The sequence below is a fragment of the Rhincodon typus genome, chromosome 21, assembly GCF_021869965.1.
Source record: "Rhincodon typus isolate 14 chromosome 21, sRhiTyp1.1, whole genome shotgun sequence".
Taxonomy (NCBI): domain Eukaryota; kingdom Metazoa; phylum Chordata; class Chondrichthyes; order Orectolobiformes; family Rhincodontidae; genus Rhincodon; species Rhincodon typus.
The window spans coordinates 28,832,383-28,856,549 of NC_063352.1; the positions used below are offsets into that span (position 1 = coordinate 28,832,383).

At 41.0% G+C, this 24,167-nt stretch overlaps 2 protein-coding genes across 2 annotated transcripts in view; both read left to right on the plus strand.

Annotated features, from left to right (window-relative positions):
• LOC109922225 (interleukin-21 receptor-like) overlaps positions 1-21,223 on the plus strand; it is a 64,592-nt gene extending 43,369 nt beyond the window's left edge. Inside the window, exon 9 of the mRNA XM_048609280.1 lies at positions 15,534-21,223. Within this exon, the coding sequence (XP_048465237.1) occupies positions 15,534-16,490 (957 nt within the window). The 3' untranslated portion in view covers positions 16,491-21,223. The remainder of the gene's footprint in view (positions 1-15,533) is intronic.
• The window catches only part of LOC109937342 (interleukin-4 receptor subunit alpha-like), a 277,396-nt gene that overhangs the window by 145,802 nt on the left and 107,427 nt on the right, over positions 1-24,167 (plus strand). The window lies entirely within an intron of this gene.

Below are 24,167 nucleotides of genomic sequence, written 5' to 3' on the forward strand. Positions count from 1 at the left end.
AACAATTATTTATATTTAGATAGTGCCTTTGACATAATAGAATTTGGTAAAGAGGCTTCAAAGAAAAATTATAAAATAATTGATACGAAGTAAAAAGAAATCACATGATCAAAACAATGTTAAATTAAATAGGTTTCAAAGAGAGTCTTAAAGGAGCAAAATGAGGTAGCAAATTCTAGAAAGAAATTTGCAAAGCTTTGGGTCTAAACATTTGAGTTCAACAATGGCAGACTGACTAAAATCTGGGATGCGCGATAGGTTAAAGTTAGAGGAGCACAGACACCAGAGTGGGGTGTAGGGCTGGAGAAGGTTGGAGATAGGAAGGGCATGAGACCATGGAAGTATTTGAGGAAGAAAAGCAAAATGAATATTAAACTCAAGAGGTTTTTGGTTAGTGTGCACAGAGATAATAGATGAAAATGGAGCTTGCTGCACGTTTAGACACAGGCAACACAGTTTTAAATGATCTCAAATTTACTGAGGATAGAGTGCACCAGGATTGCACTGGATTAGTCAAGTCTAGAAGTAATGAAGGCATGAATGAGCATTTTAGTAGCAGATGAACTACAACAGAGGTGTATCACATTGGATGATGTTAAGAAAGTAGAAATGAGTGGTTTTAGTGATGGTATAAATGAGTTTGGTTGATAAGCATATTTGGCTGGATGGCTGGTTTGCAGAGCAGTGAATGCCAACAGTGTGGGTTCAATTCCCTCACTGGCTGAGGTTACCATGGAGGGATCTTGTTCTCAACCATCCCCTCCACCTGTCATCTCTCTTTAATAACAGCAGGCCTATGATCTGGTAGGGCTATGGTGACTTCTTCCTTTTTAAATATAGCCAGCCTCCTTTTTATCAATATTTAATCCATCCAGTTCTCAACTACTTCCTCTTTCGCAATTACTTTGGCAGGGTTTGCTTCTTTGGTAAAGACAGGTGCAAGTTACTCATTCAGTATCTCAACCACGCCCTCTGCTGCCATGCATCAGTCCTCTGAACCTTGACTTGGTTTCAGTCCTTTTACCACCCTTTTACTGTTCATGTGCCCATTGAAGACTTGTGAATGGCTGCCTGTTTCTTCTTATACTCTTTCTATGCTTCTCATTTTTTTTCACTTTCCATCTGAACTTTGTGTATTTAGTCTAGTTCTATCTTGTATTCTCAATCTGGGCTCTGTCATACATGTCTTTTCTCTGCTTCACTCTAATCTCTATGCCTTTCTTCAGCCAGGCATCTCCAGCTTTGTTTGTCTCACATTCCCCTTTTCATGGGAATATATCTCAACTGTACCTAAAAGATTTCCTCTTTAAAGGCAGCATACTGTTCATTATATTTTTGCTTGCCATTCTATGATTCCAATTTATCTGTACTCACAATTGGTTGTCCTCCAATTAAGTATTCAATTGATTTATTCCAGTATCCAATAAGGAATCTCCATTCATATCAGAAGTATGGGCCTGGATGAAGTAAAAATGAAAGATTTATGAGTTGTCTGGCTGGAGTTATGAAGTGTAGCTTCTGGGGCCTACACTATTCAGTTTCACCACTAGATGTCACAGGTGCACTGCAGCCATGTCTTACCATACAGCTGCTTGTCTCACTGCACACTTATTTATTTCCTGACATACAATAAATGTTGCTGATTAGAGAACTGTTTGCAATCGAAGGAGTGAGAAGGGCAGAGAGGGAGGCTGAAGACTACTGCTAAAATATGACTGTTAGAGATAAAAAAAACTTTCTAATCTGACCAATCAATACTCCCAGGAAAAGTTTATTTTGTTCTTTGAAAGGATGTGAGTGCCAATTGCTGTTGCCCTTCAATTACCTTTGAGAAGGAGGAGCAGAATTGCCTTCTCAAACTGCTGCAGTCCATCTGATTTGGTATACCTACCTGTTAGGGAGGAAGTCCCAATGTTTTGATCCAGTAACAATGAAGGAATGATGATGTAGTTCAAAGTCAAGATGGAATGTGGCTTGAAGGAAACTTTCAGGTGGTAGTGTTCACATACATCTGCTGTTTGCTATCCTAAGCAAAAGGGGTCATGGGTTTGGAAGGTGCTGCCAAAGAAGCCATGGTGAATTACTGCAGTTCATCTTGTAAATGGTACACTGCTGTGCACCAGTAGTGGAGAGACATAATGTTTAAGATGGTAGAGATAGTAGATGGGTTGCAAATCAAGTGTGCTTCTTCATCTTTGGTGCAATCAAAACTTCTTAAGTATTGTTGAAATTACATTCATCCATTCCATCATGCTCCTGACTTATAGATGGTGGACAGGCTTTAAATAGCATGCTGCAATACATAGAGTAAATCGCCCTTTACACTCAATGCATAGGACTGAACACAGTAGGGCTATCACTGTCCAATCATACACTTGCAGGATACATACAGAACAGATTGGTTATAAAACAGAATGGGAAAATCTCACTTGCAATTTAGCAAATTCCAAGGATTTTACATGGGGCAGCCTGCACGCAACACCCTATCTTCCCTATTGTTCCAGGGCAATCTCATGCTATTCCCACTACCAAAGTCTCTCCATAGCTGTGTATCAATGTCATTGCCAGTTCCCACCCAACCCCAGCCACTGTAAGTTGTTACAGGGCAGCAATTGCCTTTGCAAAATTCCTTGCACTGCATTGAATCTTAATAGATTGCAGTTAAGCGTCACTGAACACATTTTTTGACCAAAAGGAATGTTCAAAAAAAAATTTGATGCCCACAGATGCCAAATGTTGACCTTATTAAGACAAAGAGAATGAAAACATCCGGCATTTGTTGCAGTGACAGGAAACTGCCTCAAGTACATTGTGCATCAAACTGATGCATTCTCAGATACTTGAAGATTAAGGAGATATATTTCCTGTCCCCTTCAATGTTGCACTGATCAAGACCCACATCTGGCTCTTTCTTTCAACAGTAACTGTTTGTAGATGCCTGACAGCAGTAAGTACATTGAGTAGATGAATGAATGAACACTAGACCTGTTTGAAATCCAAATGATGTAAAATCCTTTCCCATTTAGCCTCAATGTCCAGAACCCCAATGGACCAAGACTCTTCCTAGTGATTTAGAATCAGCAGTGTCAGGAAAGGAAGGAATCCATACCCAAGGAAGAATCAGTACCTTCAGGGGAGATGGGAGCCTGAAACCCAATGAGAGTCAGCAGTTTCAGGGGAAACCTGGATAAAAAACAAAAACAAAGTTGCTGGTAAAGCTCAGCAGGTCTGGCAGCATCTGTGGAGGAGAAAACAGAGTTAACGTTTCGGGTCTGGTGACCCTTCCTCAGAACTGAATAAAATTGGTCTCCATGGTGACTTGCAAAAGAATGGATCAGATTGAGAAGGTCTTTCACTACAGGTAACCTTGCCTCCTAGATTAACAATCCCATTGTATCAGTGGTGAAGTCTCTTAAAACCACTGGTTGCAATGACTCCAGAGGGAGTCACGTAATATATGAACTGGCTTGGGTACACAGATTCAGGCCAGAAAATATAGTTAAGTGCTGGGCATTGCATTTTGGAGTTCCAAGTTTAAACAAAAGCTTTGACTGAGTTGGCCACCTTCATTGGCTGAATTTTTCCTTTAATAGGCTGGTTACCCAGCAAATGCACAGTGCTGTCAATGAAGGCTAAAGCTTTGAGCCCAGGATTCAGGCTTCAGTTTATAATCCAGATTGATTAATCCAGAAGGATACTCCAGTGCATAAGTGATTCTCCTGCTGTCCTGGTTAACTTCGCACCCTCAATCAAGTTAATTATTCAACACCATAACAGAAAATGTTGGAAATACACAGTAGACACAGAAGCATCTGTGGAGAGAGAATCTGGATTAATGGACCAAAGGTGTGGTTGGTGTAGGGTGGTGGCAAGAAGGGAGGAAATATGTCAATGCTCCCCAATAGATTCACATAGCTGGGCAGGACACCAAGAGGAAGGCCTATATGTGAATGGGTAAACTGGTGAATGGTGGTGGGCAGCCAATTCAATAATCAAGGCTTCCATTAGAAGCAATTTGAAGGGTCAGAATTTTTCCAGCAGCAATGACTACTGACCACCATATTTCATCCTCTTCCCCACAGTGTTCCTGCACCAGGGTGGAAGGCCATTAGAGGCTAAACCACACAAAGAACCCAATTCTAACATGGGGGAGTTTTCACTTTGCTCTGAGGCATCTGCTATTTTGTCCTTCTGAACATTGTTTAGATTTATGTATCCAAACGTCCTCCCTTTAAAGCACTCTCAAAGTCTCCCATCTACCTCAACATGCCTCAACAACACCCAGCTCTCCCAGTTGGTTTCTCATCTTCTAACTGGACCAGTGTTAATGGAGGGATGTACAGAGGTAGCCAGCTCCCCGCTGGTGAATCCCAGGAAAGTCATCATCCTAAAATGTTGGACTGGATTCTTCCAAGGGCTTAACAACACCTTTAATCCTGATGTCAAGGTACTGAGGCCCATGGGAAAACAAAACCCAGCCTTTCAGGTTGATGACGTTTCATCCGAATAACTTGCATCACGTAACGATATTCAGTTCTGGCTGCTGGGTTGACCTACATAATGACACCCTCTGAACTCAATGACATTCATATCATGTTGCATATAGAAATATGTCAAAGTGATAAGCACTCTGAATGTAAACAGTCCATTTGCCATGACTCTCTCTTTGCTAACTGACCTTTTCAACAAGTCAGAGATCAATTCCCTTCTCAGTTAAAGGGAACTCACGTTCCAGATCAAATTCAGGAAGAGAAATGACAGTTCCAGGGGTGCTAGATGGCCTGATACGGCTGGAGGTCAGTTGGAAACAACATCATTGCTCCCCATTTCCCTCCCCACCCTTATCTGCTTTCCAGAGGAACCACTCTCTCCGTGACTCCCTTGTCCGCTCCACACTCCCCTCAGCCCCACCACACCCGGCACTTTTCCCTGCAACTGCAGGAAGTGCTACACCTGCCCCTACACCTCCCCCCTCACCCCCATCCCAGGCCCCAAGAAGACTTTCCACATCAAGTAGATGTTCACCTGCACATCTGCTAATGTGGTATACTGCATCCGCTGTACCCGTTGTGGCTTCCTCTGCATCGGGGAAACCAAGCGGAGGCTTGGAGACCGCTTTGCAGAACACCTACAATCGGTTCGCACTAAACAACTGCACCTCCCAGTCGCGAACTATTTCAACTCCCCCTCCCATTCCTCAGATGACATGTCCATCCTGGGCCTCCTGCAGTGCCACAACGCTGCCACCCGAAGGTTGCAGGAACAGCACCTCATATTTCGCTTGGGAACCCTGCAGCCCAATGGTATCAATGTGGACTTCACAAGCTTCAAAATCTCCCCTCCCCCTACTGCATCCCAGAACCAGCCCAGCTTGTCCCCGCCTCCCTAACTAACCTGTCCTTCCTCCCACCTAGCCCCTCCTCTCACCTCAAGCCCCACCCCCATCTCCTACCTACTAGCCTCATCCCGCCCCCTTGACCTGTCCGTCCTCCCTGGACTGACCTATCCCCTCCCTAACTCCCCACCTACACTCACCTTTACTGGCTCCATCCCTGCCTCTTTGACCTGTCTGTCGCCTCTCCACCTATTTTCTCCTCTATCCATCTTCTATCCGCCTCCCCTTCTCTCCCTATTTATTTCAGAACCCCCTTCCCCTCCCCCATTTCTGAAGAAGGGTCTAGGCCCGAAACGTCAGCTTTCCTGCTCCTCTGATGCTGCTTGGCCTGCTGTGTTCATCCAGCTCTAAACCTTGTTGTCTCATCATTGCTCCCAGTTTGAGCTAGAAAAGAAGAATCTTATATTAGTTCCCTTTTCAAAGAGGGATTCTCACCATTCAGACCCTTTTTGAAATGACTGAATGTCACCATTTGATCTCCCTTCAAAAGTCTCACCGTAGAATTTTATCGCAGAAAGAAGGCTCTTCAGCCCATTACACCGTTCCAGCTTTTTAAAGAGCTCTGTTCTATTATCCATTCTCTTACCCTCTACTATCTCATTTTATTTTTCAAATATTGGTTCACTTTCTTGTTAAAAACTGATCCGGATTCTGTTTCCTGCTATCCTGGTCCATGTTCTAACAACCCTCTCTCTTTGTTCTTGAGCTTCAATGTATGTCCACTGGTTACTAATCCATTCATCAGTAGAAACAGTTTCTCTTGATTTATTTATTAAAAACTCCCCAGAACTGACCACCTGAATCCAATCTCTCATTGCTTACGTTGAATTTCTCTAATCTCAACAGGTAACAAAATCTCTCAGCCTTCAGATCATCCTGGTCAATACTTCTGCACCATCTCAATGGCCTTAACATTGTTCCTAAAGCAAGATACCCAAAAATCCCAATTTCAAACTCATGAACATTGGACCAGGAATGGGCCAATTCGCCCCTTAATTTATTCTGCTGTCAGATCATGGTTGATCCCCGACCCACCTGTGTTCACCTGTTTGTGCTCCATAGTACTGACCTAAGAAAAATGTATCAGTTTCCAGCTGTAAAATATCAATGTTGGCAGATACACGATGACTTTGACAAAGCTGCACTACTTGCCTTCCTCTTTTCAGATAATCATTTACACCAATGTTACTGTCTGAGAAAGATCCTCTTTAAAGTAATATCACAGTCAGCACACAATCCCCAGGAGAGATATTGAAGGACCAAAGTTAGCCAATTTCAACCACTGGTCTTTTCTGAATTGAATATTCAGAACTGGGCAGATTAGCAGCTCTGTGCTGAGTACATTTCCTCAGTCCTGCTGAAAGATGCACACAACAGCACTGAATGAGAATAGAATAGTCTTGCCCTCCTGTCATGAAATAACCAACTAAAAATCAAGCTCTCGATTACAACAAAAAAGTGAGCATCTCCACAAGTAGCTGGCAAATTATTCCCTTTGCAAAAATCTACTTGTAAAGGAGGAAGGAATTTGAAAGGAAATCAGTAAAACTGTTAAAAGATTTTTGAGGTTGATGAAGCCTGAATACCTCATCTCCTTTTAAATGAATGAGATTAGAGTATGGGTCAACTGGATGAATGCGTATTTTACAAAAGAACATTCAAAGGCTCAAATTCACACAAATGGAAAGGTGTACACCATTGCACTTAACATTCATGTAAACATGCACATACTGGCCAGCACTGGATCAGAAACCATTAAATGTTGTTCATGTTTTTTCCTGTTTGATGGTCCTTTGAGGTACTGTGATCAATCAGCACTGAGTTGTCAAAATAACAATAGCGAGTGAGAAAACCTCGAAGCTAGCTCAACACTTTCACAGAGAATGAGAGGCACCACAACAGTTTCCTCTATACAGCAAACCAGATCAGCAGCTCATATTAGGAAGAAAAGGAATTAGCAATGCAGGACTGCTTGTCACTATGGTGATGCTACTGAGTAAAGTTATCTGCGCTTCACTGTGTCAGACACCAGCTTTCATTTTTTTTAAAAAGCCCATTCCAAACAGTAAGGGAATCACAGAATGATACTGTACGGAACACATTCAGCCCATCATTCTTTGAAAGAGCTATTCAATTAATCCCACTTCCTACCTCTTTTCATCATAGACCTATACATTTTGATTAATTATAACATTGCGCCTGCTATTCCTGGACTCATCATAAAATTAAAAAGATTTTATCAAGATACATAGAATTCCCCAGTTTACTTGTCTTTTAGAGCCAAGTTAATAGAAAGCCAGACAAGGTTTCTGTACTCAACAAGTTGGAGGTATGTAATTATGAACCATTGGCATATAACAGTACTATTTAAAGGAGTTAGTTAGCTCAGTTGGCTGGATGGTTGGTTTACCATGCAGAATAATGCTGTCAGCACAGGTCCAATTCATATACTGGCTGAGGTCACCATGAAGATCCCACCTTCTCAACCTTGCCCTTCACCTGAGGCATAGGTTAAGCCACCATCAGTCACCTCTTTAATGAGGGAGCAGCCTATAACTTGAAAACTAATCCTTTGGCGTAAGATCACTCAGTTAACTCTATTGCATGCTGCTTACCCTGCTTGGCGTGTATGTAATTCTGTGTTGTATCTTCCCCAGGCTGGTACCTTACTTTTAGGTATGTGTGGTGCTGCTCCTGTCAGGTCCTCCTGCATTTTTAATTATAATAGGGTTGATCCCCTGACTTGGTTGTAATGATAGAGCAAGGAAGTGAGGTTACAGATTGTGGTTGAATACGGGTTTGCTGCTGCTGGCAGCTTGCAGCACCTGATGGATGCTCAGTCTTAAGTTAGAATATCTGTTTAAATGCTAGTCCATTTACCACAGTGATCATATCATACAACGCAATGGAGGGTATCTTCAATGTGAAGGGGGGACTTCATCTGTTATCTGCCTGTTACTCCTAGACTTTGTGGTGGTCACCCATTCCCTTTCTGCTGGCATGCTCCTAACTTGAGGTGTGACCAACTCCTTAAATGTGCTATCTATATCGGCTATCTGAATGTGCTCAGTGTCTTGAGTTCTGAAATCTGAAGCTCAGGTTACTGCAACTGGTGACACTTCCTGTGTGTGTTCACCTAGGCCACATGAAACATCCATGATTACCCACATGCTGAATTTCCACTCAGCTGACCTGCCCAGTTATAGCTTAATCTATCAATAAAATTGAGACTAGAACTTAGAATTACTCACCCTTACTCGCTAATCAGCTACCTCTCCTGTGCATGTAAGGCAGGCAGTCAACAGCTACATAAAATATTTACATTTTTCTGTAACCCAGCCATATACACACCTTTTCTAAAGTAGTAAATAAATCTAGTTACTTGTACACCCAACCCTTACAGTAAATATTCACCAATTAATGACTTTATCATGAGTGCTCTATGTCTCTTTACACTCTTCCTTTCTTATAGTTATTAATAAATGAAACGAACTTTGAAAGATGCAAACAAAATACTCACCAACTAATCACTTCACTATATGTGGATAGCTTTCTCTTTTGTCTTGTGCCTCTGAAGTTTGCTGCTCTCATCAGCTACTCTTGCTACTTCTTAATGCTACTTAACCTTTTTAATTTATAATCTGCCTATTGTTTAGACTGCACCATCTCCATCACCGAATTCCCTTACTGTACAAGTTCCAAGAGTCACACTCTGTTGGCTGTACTCAGTGACAAACTGCTATCTTTTGACAGGAGTAATCCATTTAGCTGCTTGAATATATCCCACCTTTCATTGGGAACATAGCTAATCTACGACCTATTTCCAGAAATCTGCCTTTGAACTATATCCTTAAATATCTTGATTAACAAAAATATTTCAATATTAGATTTACAATTAATAATTCATGTAGCATCAGTTGTTAGTTGCAGAAGAGAGTAATCAATTAATCACTACCCTTTTTATTTCCTAATTTCGCTCCTAAAAGGTATGATTCTAATTTTTTTAGTATTGCCTTAGCCCTAACCAGTGGAAATAGTTTCTATATACAATAATTGAATACCCTAGTCTCTTGAAAAACTTCCATCAAATCAGCCCTTAACCTTTTAAAATGTTGGAAATACAGCCCTAGATTGTGTAATCTAAATAATTTAATCCCTGGCAACGAGCTACATACAAAGGGTGGCAACGGTTACATTTGTAGAAGTATTTCTTCACATCACTCCCAAAAGGTTCCTGGACCTGAAATTGTATTTTTTTAGATCTTTGCTGTTTCTATCCTTGTTGCCCCTTGTTGTCTCTTTTTCAGATTCAATCTGTGTTTTAATGGACAGAGTTATTTGGAGTTTGGCTGCAGAGAAGCCTTGTTCCTATGCTCTTGCCCTCATTTTTCTCACCAAAATTACTTCACTCTTCTCACACCAAGTGTCTGCCCTTTTCACTTGTGCATCTATGTTCTCCTGGAATCTGTTACTAACCTCCTCCTTGTTTACTACATTTCCCACTTGTATCATTTGTAACCTTTGAAATTACGTATTGTCTACTCCAAATCCATAGGCAGAATCTTGAGCCTTCTACCATGTCAGGTTTGGTGGCAGGAGCTACATTCAATCAGTTGGGAGTTTGGCAGAGGTATTCAACATCTTCCCACCTCCACTCTGATTAAGTCCATAGTGGTATTCTGATCAATCACATTCCAAGTAAAGGCTTTAACACAGAGTTTAAGCTACACACTGACATCGGTGTTATAATCTTGGCAGACCATTTGCATTGAGTCAGTGCAGTAGATATCTAACCATGTGGAATTAACCCACAAGGTCTAAGGGTACTGGTCATCATGTTAAAGGTCAGATCATGACAACATTTAGTTACAAGGGTCAAGACAACAATGAGATTCTCCCTGTTAAAGGATCAAAAAAGTCTTTATTGAGCAGAAATGCATGTATACAACTAGGTCTTTTGAGAAGAGTGGGCAAAGTACCACAGCAAAATAATGGGACTGAATTCTGTTGAAAATTCCCAAAACTTTCTCAGGGTCTCGATACACTCGACAAGGAATATCACATCACATTGCTACTGTCCCAGGAGGGGAACACATGCATTGCTGGAGAACATTAGAGAAGCAATTGACAGAATGCTTCACAAAGGTGTAAAATATTATCTGTTACAAAGCAAAATAGGTGATGTTTAGGGATTGTAACTGTTCCTAAACCTAATGGAGAGCTCAGGTTACATGTAGATCTGACACAATTAAATGAGACAATCCAAAGAGAAGTCCATCCAACATCTTCAGTGGATGAAAGTCTGGCAAAGTTTGCCAATTCTGTGTTCTTTACTAATCTAGATGCAAACTGCATCATTTTTGGCAAATCTCCCTATGAGTCAAAGTAATTAGAGACATTCCTTTCACCTCTCAGGAAGTAGTGCTTTAATTGCCTTTCTTTTGGGATATGATTAGCTCCAGTGATATATCAGCTCACAATGTCATTCTAGATGGAAATAAAGAAGAGGTTTGTCATACAGATTACATATTTATAAATGGCACTATAAAATGGGAGTATAATCACAAAGTTGGTGAAGTTATGAAAGCATTACAGAATGCAGCTCCTACATTGAATGAGACATGTCAGTTTGTAAGAATGGGAATTAGATTCTTGGTCAATAAAAGGACAATGGTAAATCTTCAAAAAACAAAAGCCACAAGTGACTTCCCACAATCAAAGAGTATAAATGATGTCCAAAGATTTCTGAGAATGGTCAAGAGAGTAAATTAATTAATTTCAAATTACATAATCTTTAAGAAAACCATGGCATTTCAAGGCACAATTTTTTTTCCATTGTCCTGGTACGTAGTCATCCTAGTACTCCCCTGGCTGTGGTCACAGATGCATTCTCAACAGGTTTGTGACCAGTTGCAATGTTAGAAATTAAGCTGATCTACTTCATGTCCATTGCATCAACTGAAATCGAACAGCATTACCAAACAATAGAGAATTCGATATTGATAGTAATGTGGGGATGTGAGCGATTCTCAGACTACCTGATGGGATTAACATTTCAAATTGAGACAAACCACAGAACAGCAGTTACACAATTGGATTCCAAAGAGACAGTCAAAATGGCTTTATGTATCCAGGGGTTTAGACTGAGGCTGACACTTTATGATTACACAAACAGTGTATAATACCAGGAAAAATTCAGCCCACAGCTGAGATCTTGTCTGGAGTTGCAATGGACCAAGTTCCTTTATTCATTTACGGGATGAGGGCATTGCTGGCTAGGCAGCATTTATTGCCCATCCCTAATTGCCCAGAGGGCAGTTAAGAGTCAACCACATTGCTGTGAGTCTCGAGTCACATGTAGGCCAGACCAGGTAAGGATGGCAGTTATCCTTCCCTGAAGGACACTAGTGAACCAGATGGGTGTTTTCCTGACAATCGACAATGGATTCATGGTCATCATTAGATTCTTAATTCCAGATATTTATTGAATTCAGATTCCACCATCTGCCGTGGCAGGATTTGAACACAGGTCCCCAGAACATTATCTGGGTCTCTGGACTAACAGTCCAGCGATAATACCACAAGGCCATCACCTCCCCATTAAGTTGAAGCAGAAAATCTAGTCTTTATTTCAGACAATGGAGCATCTCTTTCAGTCAAAGTAAATCCTTTACCAGCTTTTAAGAAGTTATAAGACATCAGAGAAGTACAAAAGGCAGTAGTAGAATGTGCCCATTTCAAGAAATTCTGCCAAGAAGGTAATCAAAGTACGGTCTAAATAATCAGCTCCTATGGAAGTATCATAAATAGATGAACCATTTGACCATAGTAGATACATTTCTAGTCTTTAATTGCAGGCTAATAAAATGAAAGGCTATAATTTAGTCTGTAATCTATATTGGTGGTGGGTCATCTTTCTCTGGCTCACTTAGCTTCCACAACTCCCTCCACTGCTTTTACCATCTAAAGTCAGAAGAGAATACTGGGGAGAGATAGTAGGGGCTACAGATGCTGGAGAATCTGAGATAACAAGGTATAGAGCTGGATGAATACAGCAGGCCAAGCAGCATCAGAGGAGCAGGAAGGCTGACGTTTCGGGCCTAGACCCTACTGGGGGCTCCTCTTTCCAGGTTACTGCCTCTGTTTTCTAAGAAACTATTACATACGAACAATCTGAAGGTGCAGTAGGATAGGGAAGAAACTCTATTGAACTCTGCTTGACTAACTGAGCTCAAATTACCACACACATCCCCAACTACACCTCCCGCAGACACCTTACACCACACAAACCTAGGCCTGACAATTTTTCAGTGTACATGAGACCCCACCTCTTCTCCCTCCTTTTTACCACTGCCAGACACAAAAATCAACCTCTCCCCACCAGACCTGATTACCACCATCCCCCACCCCAAAATACCCCCATATACTCTTAACACTCCTCATGGCAAGCTTCCCATCTTGTTCCCTCGCACACTACCCATCTGGCACCTGGGCTTTAAAACAGATGACCTCAGAGTTAGTGGCTGATGTGGTTTTGATCTTCCAGAATTGTCTAGTTTTTAGAATGTTCCCAATAAATTCTAAAGCAGTAAATCTAAGCCTGCTAACCAAAAATGGAAAAATGAGAAAGAAAATTAAAAACTATAGCCTAGTTAATCTGCTGTCAGTGTCAGAAACAACTACTAGAATGTATTATTAGAAACGTTAGAATACCATGTTATTAAGCAGAATCGACATGAGCTTTTGAAAACAAAATTGTGTTTGAGCTTGTGTACAACAGGGAACCAGTGGATGTGAGCTGAAGAGAAATTTATTCTCTCAAAAGCTTGTAAATGTTTACAGTTCTCTACTCCAGAAACCTGTCAATGCTTCGTTGCTGAACATGCTCAGACAGAAGGTTTGACAGAATTGTTCAATACTAAGGGAATTAAAGTACGTTGGGATTCTGCAGGACATTGGAATTGAGAAACAAGATCCACCATGATCTTGTTTAATGGTGGAACATGATAAAAGGATTGTATAGCCTACACCTGTTCCTATTGATTATGCTCATTGAAGCTAAGACACAGTTTTCTGAAAAGATTAAAAGAGCTTTAGTTTCAACTACACCAACATGTGCTGTACCTGTTTGGGAATCTTTGATATGAGAGTGGAAAGGAATTTTTACTTTTGATAATCTTTACCTCAGCAGTAGTCTCCAGCCTCTTTCTCTACTTGTTACTCTACATTATTGTCAATATCAGATTCAATATTGCTCTTTGCTTGACAGCTTGGTTTCTTCTGAGATAAAGGATCCAAATGCTGTGTGATCTCTCCAGTCCAATCAGTTTTCTACACTGACTCAATCTCCCCTGGGAACTAAGTCCCGTGAATACTTAATCAGGCTCCTGTTCCTGCCACAGTATCCAAACAGCTCTTAATTAGGTATCCTCTCCCGGGCCTGGAGATGCTGAAAGCAAAGGAGGTAGAAGGTCTGGTGAGGGCTAAGTGAGCCAGAGGAAGATGACTCATGACCAATACAGACCATGGGCTTTAATTTTATGATATTCTATGTGACTGTGACAAATGTAAGCTTTCTCTCTCTCATTTTCCTTGATCGGTCTTTGAAACAGATGACCAGTCGATCCATCTTCAACACTTCTCCACTGCTTTCCAGCTGGGTAGGATTGCATTAATGTCATTCCAATTTTATCTAATCATAGCCAGTGAAAAGCCTGCATTGGCTTCTCTTCCTGCTCCTGCACTTTTACTGCTAGTTTTCCATTAAGGATCTATACTTGGCCCCTCTTATATCACGATACTGCCACTTAGCAATATCATTGTAAGGCTAATTTGCACTGATGAAACCCAGCTTTATCTCATCACCACCTCTCTCAACTCCTCCACTGTTGCTAAATTGTCAGGCAGTTTATCCGACATCCTGTCCTGGGTGAGCAGAAATTTCCTCCACTCAAAGAAAGGACCGAAGCCATTCTTTTCTGCCTGCAAACACATTCCCCAGTCACCAACTCTATCCCTGTGTCTAGAAACAGTCTGAGATTAAACTAGTCTGTTCACAACCTTTGTGTCACAGTTGATCCTGAGATAAGTTTCTGACCTCATTCATTCCATCATGAAGAACACCTATTTTCACACCTCCCAACTTCATCCAGTTTCAGTTCAGCTGCTGCCGGAATCTTCACTCATACCTTTGTTACTTCTAGACCCAACTAGTCTTGTATACTCCTGCCTAGTCTCCCACTTTCCACACATTTCAGGTCATCCATGCCTTAACTCACACCAGCCACTATTCCCCTTTCAAAATGTCCTTACTGAACTGCATTGACTCCCGGTCAAACAACACCTCGACTTTAAGATTTTTATTCTTGTCTTCAAATCACTCCATCATCTCACACCCACCCACTCTGTAATCCCCTCCTCTTACTGCATCCTGCGTTATCTATGTTCAGCTAATTCTGGCTTCTTGAGCAGCCCACTTTTAATTGCTCCACCATTAATGGTCATACCTTCTATTTTCCAGGGAAGTCCAGTTCATAAAAAATGCTATAGATATACATATTCTATTTTTATTTGTACCATGACAATGCTGTTAATTTGGGTTTCTATGGTTTAAAAAGGTGGATAAGATCGCCATGTCCTTCAATAGTACTTACTGCTGTCATATTAACCTTTCCCTTTGTCCCACGTATGCAGCAGAATATGAAAGTGAAAAGGGCCATTCCATGTTATATAATACTGTTGAACTTGAGGTATGAATGAACAGATCATATTTACTAATCAATGTCAGATGATTCTTATTGAGAAGCTAGTTGTATATTGTAACCCCTTGTATAGTAGACAGTTATTTTACTTATCCAGATAATGCACTCCAAATCAATAATCCCCTAACCAAATTGTCTCAATGTTTTTGAATTTCTGAAGAAGGGTCTCGACCCGAAACGTCAGCTTCCCTGCTCCTCTGATGCTGCTTGGCCTGCTGTGTTCATCCAGCTTTACACCTTGTTATCTCAGATTCTCTAGCATCAGCAGTTCCTACTATCTCTGTCTCAATGTTTTCATGTAAAAATATTGAAAATATGAGTCAACAAGACTTTCCATCTTCAGTCGCTTTTAACTATGTCTCTCTTTACTGTTTCAGAGCTGGGTTAACGCTCCACATCCAGATGCATTTTATGAAGTCAATGAGAAAAATGTAATGGTCCTGGAAAAGGGTGACAGTGTTCAGGTATACGACAAACCTAATGGTACTGGGAAAACATTGAAAATGGGATTGAAACCATGGGACAAGCAGTCTGAAATTCATTCCTCATGGCAGGCCTTGTGTGGCCCAAGTCCCTGCCATTCATCTCAGTCTCGGGGCCAATTTGGGAACAACATCCAACAATGGAAGGATAAATCCTATGGACATGTATCTATCAACACTGTCACAGTAACTGATGAGGTTGTACCTTGTTGTTCTCAATGCAGTTATAAATGCAAGTCAACCAGACTACCCTACTTGACCCAATGTAATAGTAATTCTACTGTAGACAATTCAAATGAGCAGAATTATCCTACTAGCAACCAACAATTCCACCATTTGCACCCAGTTACATTAGAAACAGCTCAACATTGTGACAATGCACCACTAAACACCATGATGTCCCTGTTACAATACTCTTGCGCCCATGAGGGGAAAAGTGAAGATACTTTGGACCTTCAGTGCCTCAACATGACTGACTGGGGACAAGAAAATGAACCTTTTTCTTTGAATGATGGGGAAGATGTCTCTTGGAATGACAGAAATGTAGGTGAAGGTGGTTCTTGGAGTGATGGAAGTCTTGATACTCTCTCATCATGCAGTAGGCTTGAACCAGACCTTGGTTACCCGAAGATATCACTGGATTTAGATACTGTTGACAGTGGATTCACTGAGACTGACACTGATTCTATGACCGTTGTAGATTCTGGATATAAGACTAACATAGATACGGTTGGAATAATTGATGCAGAGCACAAGCAAGAGCTGGACAATAACAGCCCTGTTAATTCAGAGCAGGAACAGCAGTATTACGGAAGCTATGTGAAGCAATGGGCCAAGTCCACTTCTACATAGATGTTCCAAAGGCCAGATAATCATTTCTGCAGCAGAGTAACTATTAAACTGACTATTTAACTTACCACACACCCTCCAATTACCAGAGTCTTGACATGTCACTGCAACCCCTTCCCACCCCGCCCTGTACTCAACAACCTCCTCACCCTCCTGGGACCTGACAAACCTAATCTCTGCCGGGGATTGATACATTGTTCTATACCTGGGACCTGAAATCCATTGCCACTAGATCCGACACTCCCTTTTACCCCAGGACCCAAGACCCGCTTTATCCAACATCCCCTCTAACCCTCGGAACTATCCCAGGACACTCCTCACCTCTGCTTGGGACATGACACCCTCCCTACCATCGCCAAACCCAATTCCTGCCCATTCCTTTAGTCACTTAACACCTTCCATTCCACTCTCACCCACACAAAACCCCCCTCCCTACCACCCGTCAAGCCACCCCACCACTCCAAGACTGGATTTTGCTCTCCATCCCACCCTTGCCATCATCTCCCCACCCCCATCCCAGACCTGAAATCACCCCTGTCCCCTCAGAAACCAAATCTTCTGCCACTAGACCCTACACTCTCTCCTCCTGCTGCTAGAATCCCTCCCTCTTGACTCTGTCCATCCAGGAGCTAAAATACCACTCCCACATCTCCCAGGACCCAACACTCCCCCATCTCTAAGAGTCCTTACCTCCCATCGCCTCCCCATAACTTGATCCTGTGGCTCCTGCCCACCCCAACCTACCCTAAATACTTCATTACTTACCTGACCGCCTTCCAACCTTGTGCTCTGGCATCCTACTCACTTGACACCCAACATTTCTGGCAACCTTCCTACTAGCTCTCTGCCCTTCATCACCCTAACCTCACATTTACCTTACATACTGACTCTTTTGTTGGAGCTGTCAAAGCGGCTGTCTGTGATGCTCAACAGTTAAATCATGATAATTGACTGCTGTGACTTTCCCCCAAATATCTTGCACTATGAGGAACCTGACAAATTGAAAGCATGGCTCAAGTAAAAGCAAAATACTGTGGATACTGTGACTCACATTCTCCATTTTTCCTCAATTTGGGAATTCCCCGCATCATGGTTGATGGGGCCCTCAACTGTGCCCAACACATCTCTCACATGTCTGCCCTCACCTTCTCTCCTGCCTCCTGCCCAGAACAGCAACAAATTCCACTTATCATCATGTTCCTCTCTACCAATTCCTGCATTCAAAGGATAATCCTTAGCCATTTCTGCCACCTCCAGCAATATGCCACCACCAAATGCATCTTCTCCTCCCATCCACTGTCAACATTCCACTGGGATAGTTCCCTCTGTGACACCCTAGTTCACTCCTCTATCACTCGTAACTCTTTGCCACTGCCCCACAGCATCTTCCCATGCAATCGCAGGAGGTGTAACACTTTCCATTCACCTCCTCCCACCTCATCATCTTTTCATTTTGTGTTTTTAGAGACTGAGCTGAGATGAGATAAAGCATGTTTTGAAAACCAGTGTTGGAAGGTGTGGCTGCAGTGCAGAAAGCAAGTAACCTAAACACCTATTGCAAGTATCACAAACAACTCAACAAGCAGTGATTGGAGTTTGAGTTTCAGATGATTTGGGGACAAAGAGTGTCCTGATGCAGCTTTTGCTTGCAAAAGAATGTTGACTGGTCTATGGACTAATCAGCACTTATAAATAACAAAGACTCATTTGCCTGCTAACAGCTGTGTGATTGGTTCTTCGGTAACTGAACAGCTTGGAGCTCAGAATAACTTACAGATAGACAAATAGATAAACTTGATGAAAACAAGTTTATCTTTCTTGTAACAGTTGTTGTAAGCTGTACCTTTTAGTTGATAAGTCAGAGACTTTTTATAAGTAAACCACTCACTCTGTGTCCCTTACCACCAGTTGAAGTAACTGGAGAAAAATGACTGAAGTAAAGTGCTGGCCAGTGGAAAGAGTCATAAAGACCATCTCAACAATAGTATCTGGGAACAAAGACTAAGTAACTGTCTTTCCAGGTTTTCTCCTTTGTCTATAACCTATTCACTTGTCTGTGTTTATGTAAGGGGAGTTTATAAGGGGATTACAGAATTGTTAAGGAGCAAAAGGAGGCCATTCAGTCCATCATGCCTACACCAGCTCTTCAAACAAGCATCATTACCTAGTTCCAATCTTCTGCTTTTTCCCCATACATTAATTCTATCCAAATAATCATCCAATGCCCTCTTGAATGACTCAATTGAACTTGCCTCCACTACATTTCCAAGCCATGCATTCTATACACTAACTACTCACTGTATGAGAAAAACATCCCTAATTTCCCAATTTTTTTTTGCATCACTTTAAATCTATGGCCTTTCGTTTTTCTTTTTAAGTGTAAGAACAGTTTCGTCCTATCAACTCTGTCCAGCCTGCTAATGATTTTGAAGACCTCTATCAAATTTCCTCTGAACCGCCTTCTCTCCAAGGAGAACAGTCCCAACTTCTTCAAACAACCATCATAACTGAAGTTTATCATTTCTGGAACCATTCTTATAAATGGTTTCTGCACTCTCTTACATCTTTTCTATAATGTGGCTCACACAACTGGACACAGTACTCCAGCTGTGGTCTAACAAGTATCTTATACAAGTTAAACATTACGTCCTTGCACAATGACCTCTTATGTGTGATTTTATCAAAACTTTCTGAAAATAGAAATACACCACATTCACTGGTTCTCCCTTATTTATTTTAAGGATCAGTTTAGTTCATGTGGTTGGTTGCATTGCAGTGTGACACCAATAACATGGATTTAATTCCTGCACTAGCTGAGGTTATCCTGAACAATTGACCTTCCCAATCTTCGTATTAAAACACCACCAGTTTTCTCTCTCTAATAGGACAGCAGCCCTATTATCTGGTAAGACGATAGTGACTTTACCTATTCTACTCATTAGGTCCTCAAAAAACACAAATAGGTTTGTAAAACATGATTTCCATTTCATAAATCCATGTTGACTTTCTGTAATCCCATTGATATTCTCTAGGTGTCCTGATATAACATCTTTAATAAACTCCAGTATTTTCTTCACTACCAATGTTAGATTAACCAGTTTGTAATTCCTATTTTTCTGCCTCCATCCTGTTAGACAACACATTTGTTTATTTTTTGGATAATGGACTGAAAATGAGAAAAATGGACCATGCTTTAGAAAGGAAAGCATAAAAAGCTGTTTAGAGCTTTGACAGAAAAAACTGGTGAAGTTAACTGGTGCATATGAAATAATCTTACTTTTTGAGGACATTTAGTCCAGAAAATAAAGCACCATTTGTCATGGGTTCAGGAGAGGCCAACATAGCAACACGTCTCTGATTGGTCAGGTTGCACTTTAACACAGAAAGTGTTTGTGTTTTAACAAGTAGTTGATCAGATGCAAAATTAGATTTTTGGTATATTTCATGAAATCATTAAGAAGTTTCATGAAACCTTGCATTTATCATAATTTTGGGAATAACAAGGCTTGATATTCATCACACTACCCAGTAAGACATAACACTCCTTTGGGGTGTGGTGGGTCTACATTTGTCACCCTCCAATCTGCTGAAACTATTCCAGAATCAAACCTGTATGGACTGCAACAGTCACAGATAATGGGGCTGACTAGTTTCCAAGCTCGTCTATCAGATATGGCTCAGTGGGGTATAAACTTGTCATGATGGTGTCAAGTGTTTTGAGTTGGTGACATTCCTGCTTCAGTAAAAGTTAAAGCACTTTGTGGGAGTGATTAATATTGTCCAAAAATGGTCAGTGCTACTTCTACTGCACATAGAATGAATTGAAAGTAAAATATCTTATTTCTGGATATAGATGAAATGTATGATATTCTGTCATTTAAAATTAATTTCAGAGATGCACATCATACAACTATTTCCAGAAATGAGATATTAATTCATTTTGAATAAGTTTCCTGCTTAATTTTTTTTTAGAAATTCTGCAAATTAACTTAATCTTGCAAAACATCAAACATCCTGCACAGCAAACAAAACTCACATTTTTGCAACACTTTATCTTGTGAAATGTATTTTAGTTAACCCTCAGATAGTTCCCAGAAACAATACAACAGGATTTCTGATTATGTGACTTCATAAATTTCCTCAACCAATTCCTGTGTCTTCTTTAAATACCCAAAGCCAATTTGAGCTGAACCAAAGCTTAGTTAAACTCACTTAGAAGTATTAGAGCAGAGAAAGATTTGCAGGTGAGCCACTCTGCAGGAGCCTTTTCAATTCTTTGGATCTGGAGGACCAAAATGCGATTGGTTGATTAACAAATCCAGCAGCAGTGTTTTTGCACCATTCAGTCCTCTAATCTAGTGTATACGTTTAACACAAAGTGAGGCTAAATTTTCCCAGTGTTCAAACTTGAGAATACTGGGGAAATGGTAAGATTGAAGGCATGCAGGAGGCTTGAATATTTAGAGACCTCTTGCTGCACATCTGAGGTCTGACGTGTTCTGCGTTTTGAAATTAAGGCTTTTATTATTAAATTTTGATTATTCTGAAAGCTTCAGCACCAGTAGAGCCCTATAGACTGTATTATTTCACTAAGCATCATCCATTGAGTTGAGTGACAAAAATGAGGTACTAAGTATCCCTTTAAATCCTACAAAAGAGGTTACTGGATGATGCAATTGTTGCTTCCATGCTTGCATTTGTTGAATAAATTTGCTGAAGTTTTAAACTAAGTCAAAGTTTGAGTAGTGTGATATCCCGATTACTCATCTCATTTCAAAGCAGTTCTGTGAATGGAACACATAAATCCAGTGACGCTCCAGATGCTCATCGGCAATTACCAGATGGATTATTTTGTGCATGTCACTCAGGATCTTGCATATGGAGGTGATCAAAGATAGAACAGCTAAAATAATTTCAAGTCAAAATGCAAGAAAACCCTGCAACCATAACTAAGCACTTAATTGATATTTTTCTTGTACTCTTTACAACTTCCACAGTGCAAAAATTCAATTCCGTGATGCAGAAACCTAACCGAAGTTTCCATGTGCGCAGTATGCTGATGGCAATTTTCTGCAATGAAATGTAAGACCCAACACAACAAGTTAAAGCAGTGGGTGCTTTTGACTTATTTTGCAGAAGCAAAGCTTGTGGAAGCACTGTTTTGAATTACTCATTTAATTTCCATATTTTTACCACAGACAAGCATTGAGGGAAGGCTAGTGTCTTACATGGATGTTGAGGTACATATCAACAATATAAGCAAGGCATACAGTAAGTAGAGTTAAGATTAAAATCAGATCAGCCATGATCCTTCAAATGGCAGAGCATGTCTGAAGAGCCAAATGGCCTACTCTTTTTCCTTGTTCATATGTTTGTATGCATGGAAAAGAGGAGGTAAAGAGGTGCAGAAAGGAAGTACTGTGAGGAGGGAAGAGAAGGAAGCCTTTGTATAGGGGGTTGTAATCTCATAGGATCTGGTGGGAATATTTCTTCTAATTAGCCAAGAGTGAGCAGCAGTGCCTGAGGAGGCCGCACTTCACAAAAAATGCCATCATGAATTTGGGCCAGCTCCCTCAAACTAGCCTGGAATCTCAAAACAGAGTGAATTCAACACTCCCTGTGACCGAGAAGGTGATTGCTACTGGTACATTCTGTGCCAGTGAATCTATCCAGCCAGGAGCAGGGAACATCGTTTACCATGTATAAAAGTATCAGGAAGTGTTGTAAAGTACAGAAAGGGGAGAGACTTCTTCCTCTTCTCGCTGAAGAAGGAACACACAAATGAAAGGGCACATGAATTTGCCAGGTTAGTGGACTTCCCACAATCAACTGCATGTAACTGGCTCTGCAGGCCCTTCCATCAACTAAGAGCATTATAAGGGCTTTCACTCAATGAGTGGGCACTTGGTGTGTGGCCACTCTAAGATGTCTATCTTGGTGAATGCCCACCATGCTGGCAGGAACTATGGTGCTTTTATCCTGCATCACTGAACAGTATAACATCTTTAGTTCTTTGCTAAGGTATGGAAGATGGCTTCTCAGCAACAAAGACTAATGCATACGTACATGGCTGATGATTCCTTACCAATATGCAGGTAAGAAGGCCTACAAAGAGGGCTATGGAGCTACATAACACTGCAGAGAAAACCATAAACCTCCTAAAACAAAGGTTCTGCTCCTCTTGCTGCTTAAATAGCTCAGGCGAATGCTGTATACAGAAAAACGGTCTCCAAGTTTGTGGTGGTATTTTACATAATGCACAACCTTGCAATTCTGAGGTCCAGCTTCCAGAATCTAGAGACCTTCTCAAGAAGAGGAGGAAGAGACAGCAGGAGGAGACTCCCAGCTATCCCATGCAAACAATGAAATATGAGGGAGTGTACTGTGAGGTTCTGGTTTAAAGAAATTTGCCTTCTTACCATTTGAACCATTCCTAAAATGGTGGCATGGTGGTCAGTGGTTAGCACTGCTGTCTCATTACAACCTGGGTGGAGTTTGTACATTCTCCACATGTCTGCATGGGTTTCCACTGGGTGATCCAGTTTCCTCCCACAGTCCAAAGATGTGCAGGTTAGGTGGATTGGCCATGCTAAATTGCCCATAGTGTCCAGGGATGTGCAGGCTAAACGGATTAGCCATGGTAAATGTGGGGTTACGGGGATAGGGTTGGGGGGTGTGGGTCTGGGTAGGATGGTCTTCGGAGAACCAGTGTGGACTGAATGGGCCAAATGGCCTGCTTCCACACTGTAGGGATTCTATGATTTCTATGAAAAGTATGTCTATATCAGACTCGCCACCACAAAGTCCTTTTGACCGATATCAGCAAAAACCTTGATTCAACAACTCCATTCAGCAACACATAATACAAAGCAAAAATTATCCTTAAACATGCCACCAATGCCTGCCTTGTGAGAGGCCTTGCCTGTTCCTACACCTGTTGAAATTAGTGTATGTATAGGGGTGGGGGTGGGGTGTGCATATGAAGGTAAATTTAAAAAGTTGAACAGGACAAGCCAATAGTGCTGTTTAGCGATGTTGGTAATAATAACCACTGGTAAAAAGAATATACAATCCTAAGAGTGGAAAAATATGGAAATATAGTAAAAAGACAAAATAAAGGTTCTTTATGTGAACTCACATCATTTATAGATCAAACAGAAATAAATTGTCTAAACTGATAGCTATCGCAGCTATGTGGTTGCAAAGAAACCAAGACTGGAAACTTAAATATTGAAAAGTACTTGATATTTTGGATGCTTGGACAGAGAAATGAAGTAGTTTATGAGAATAAATGAGAAAGAAATATAAGAACAGACAGTAAATGTTTCTACAGATATATAAAAAGGGAAAGAATAGCTAAAATAAACATTGGTCCCTCAGATAAGAGATTGGGGAATTAATAATAGAGAAATTGCAAACAAAACAGATGTTGAAGATATATTTTGTAACTGTTTCATGGTAGAAGACATCAAAATCATCCTCATAAATAGGTTGAAATCCAAGGGTCAAAGACGATAGAGGATCTTAAATCAATCATTATAACTACAGAAAAAGTATTGAGAAAACTCATGGGTCGAAAGGCCGCCAAGTGCCATGAACTGATAGCCTGCAGCCACAAGTAGCGGCTATATTACAATAAAATCATCCACTATGTCTGCAGCCACTACTTGTGGCTGCAGA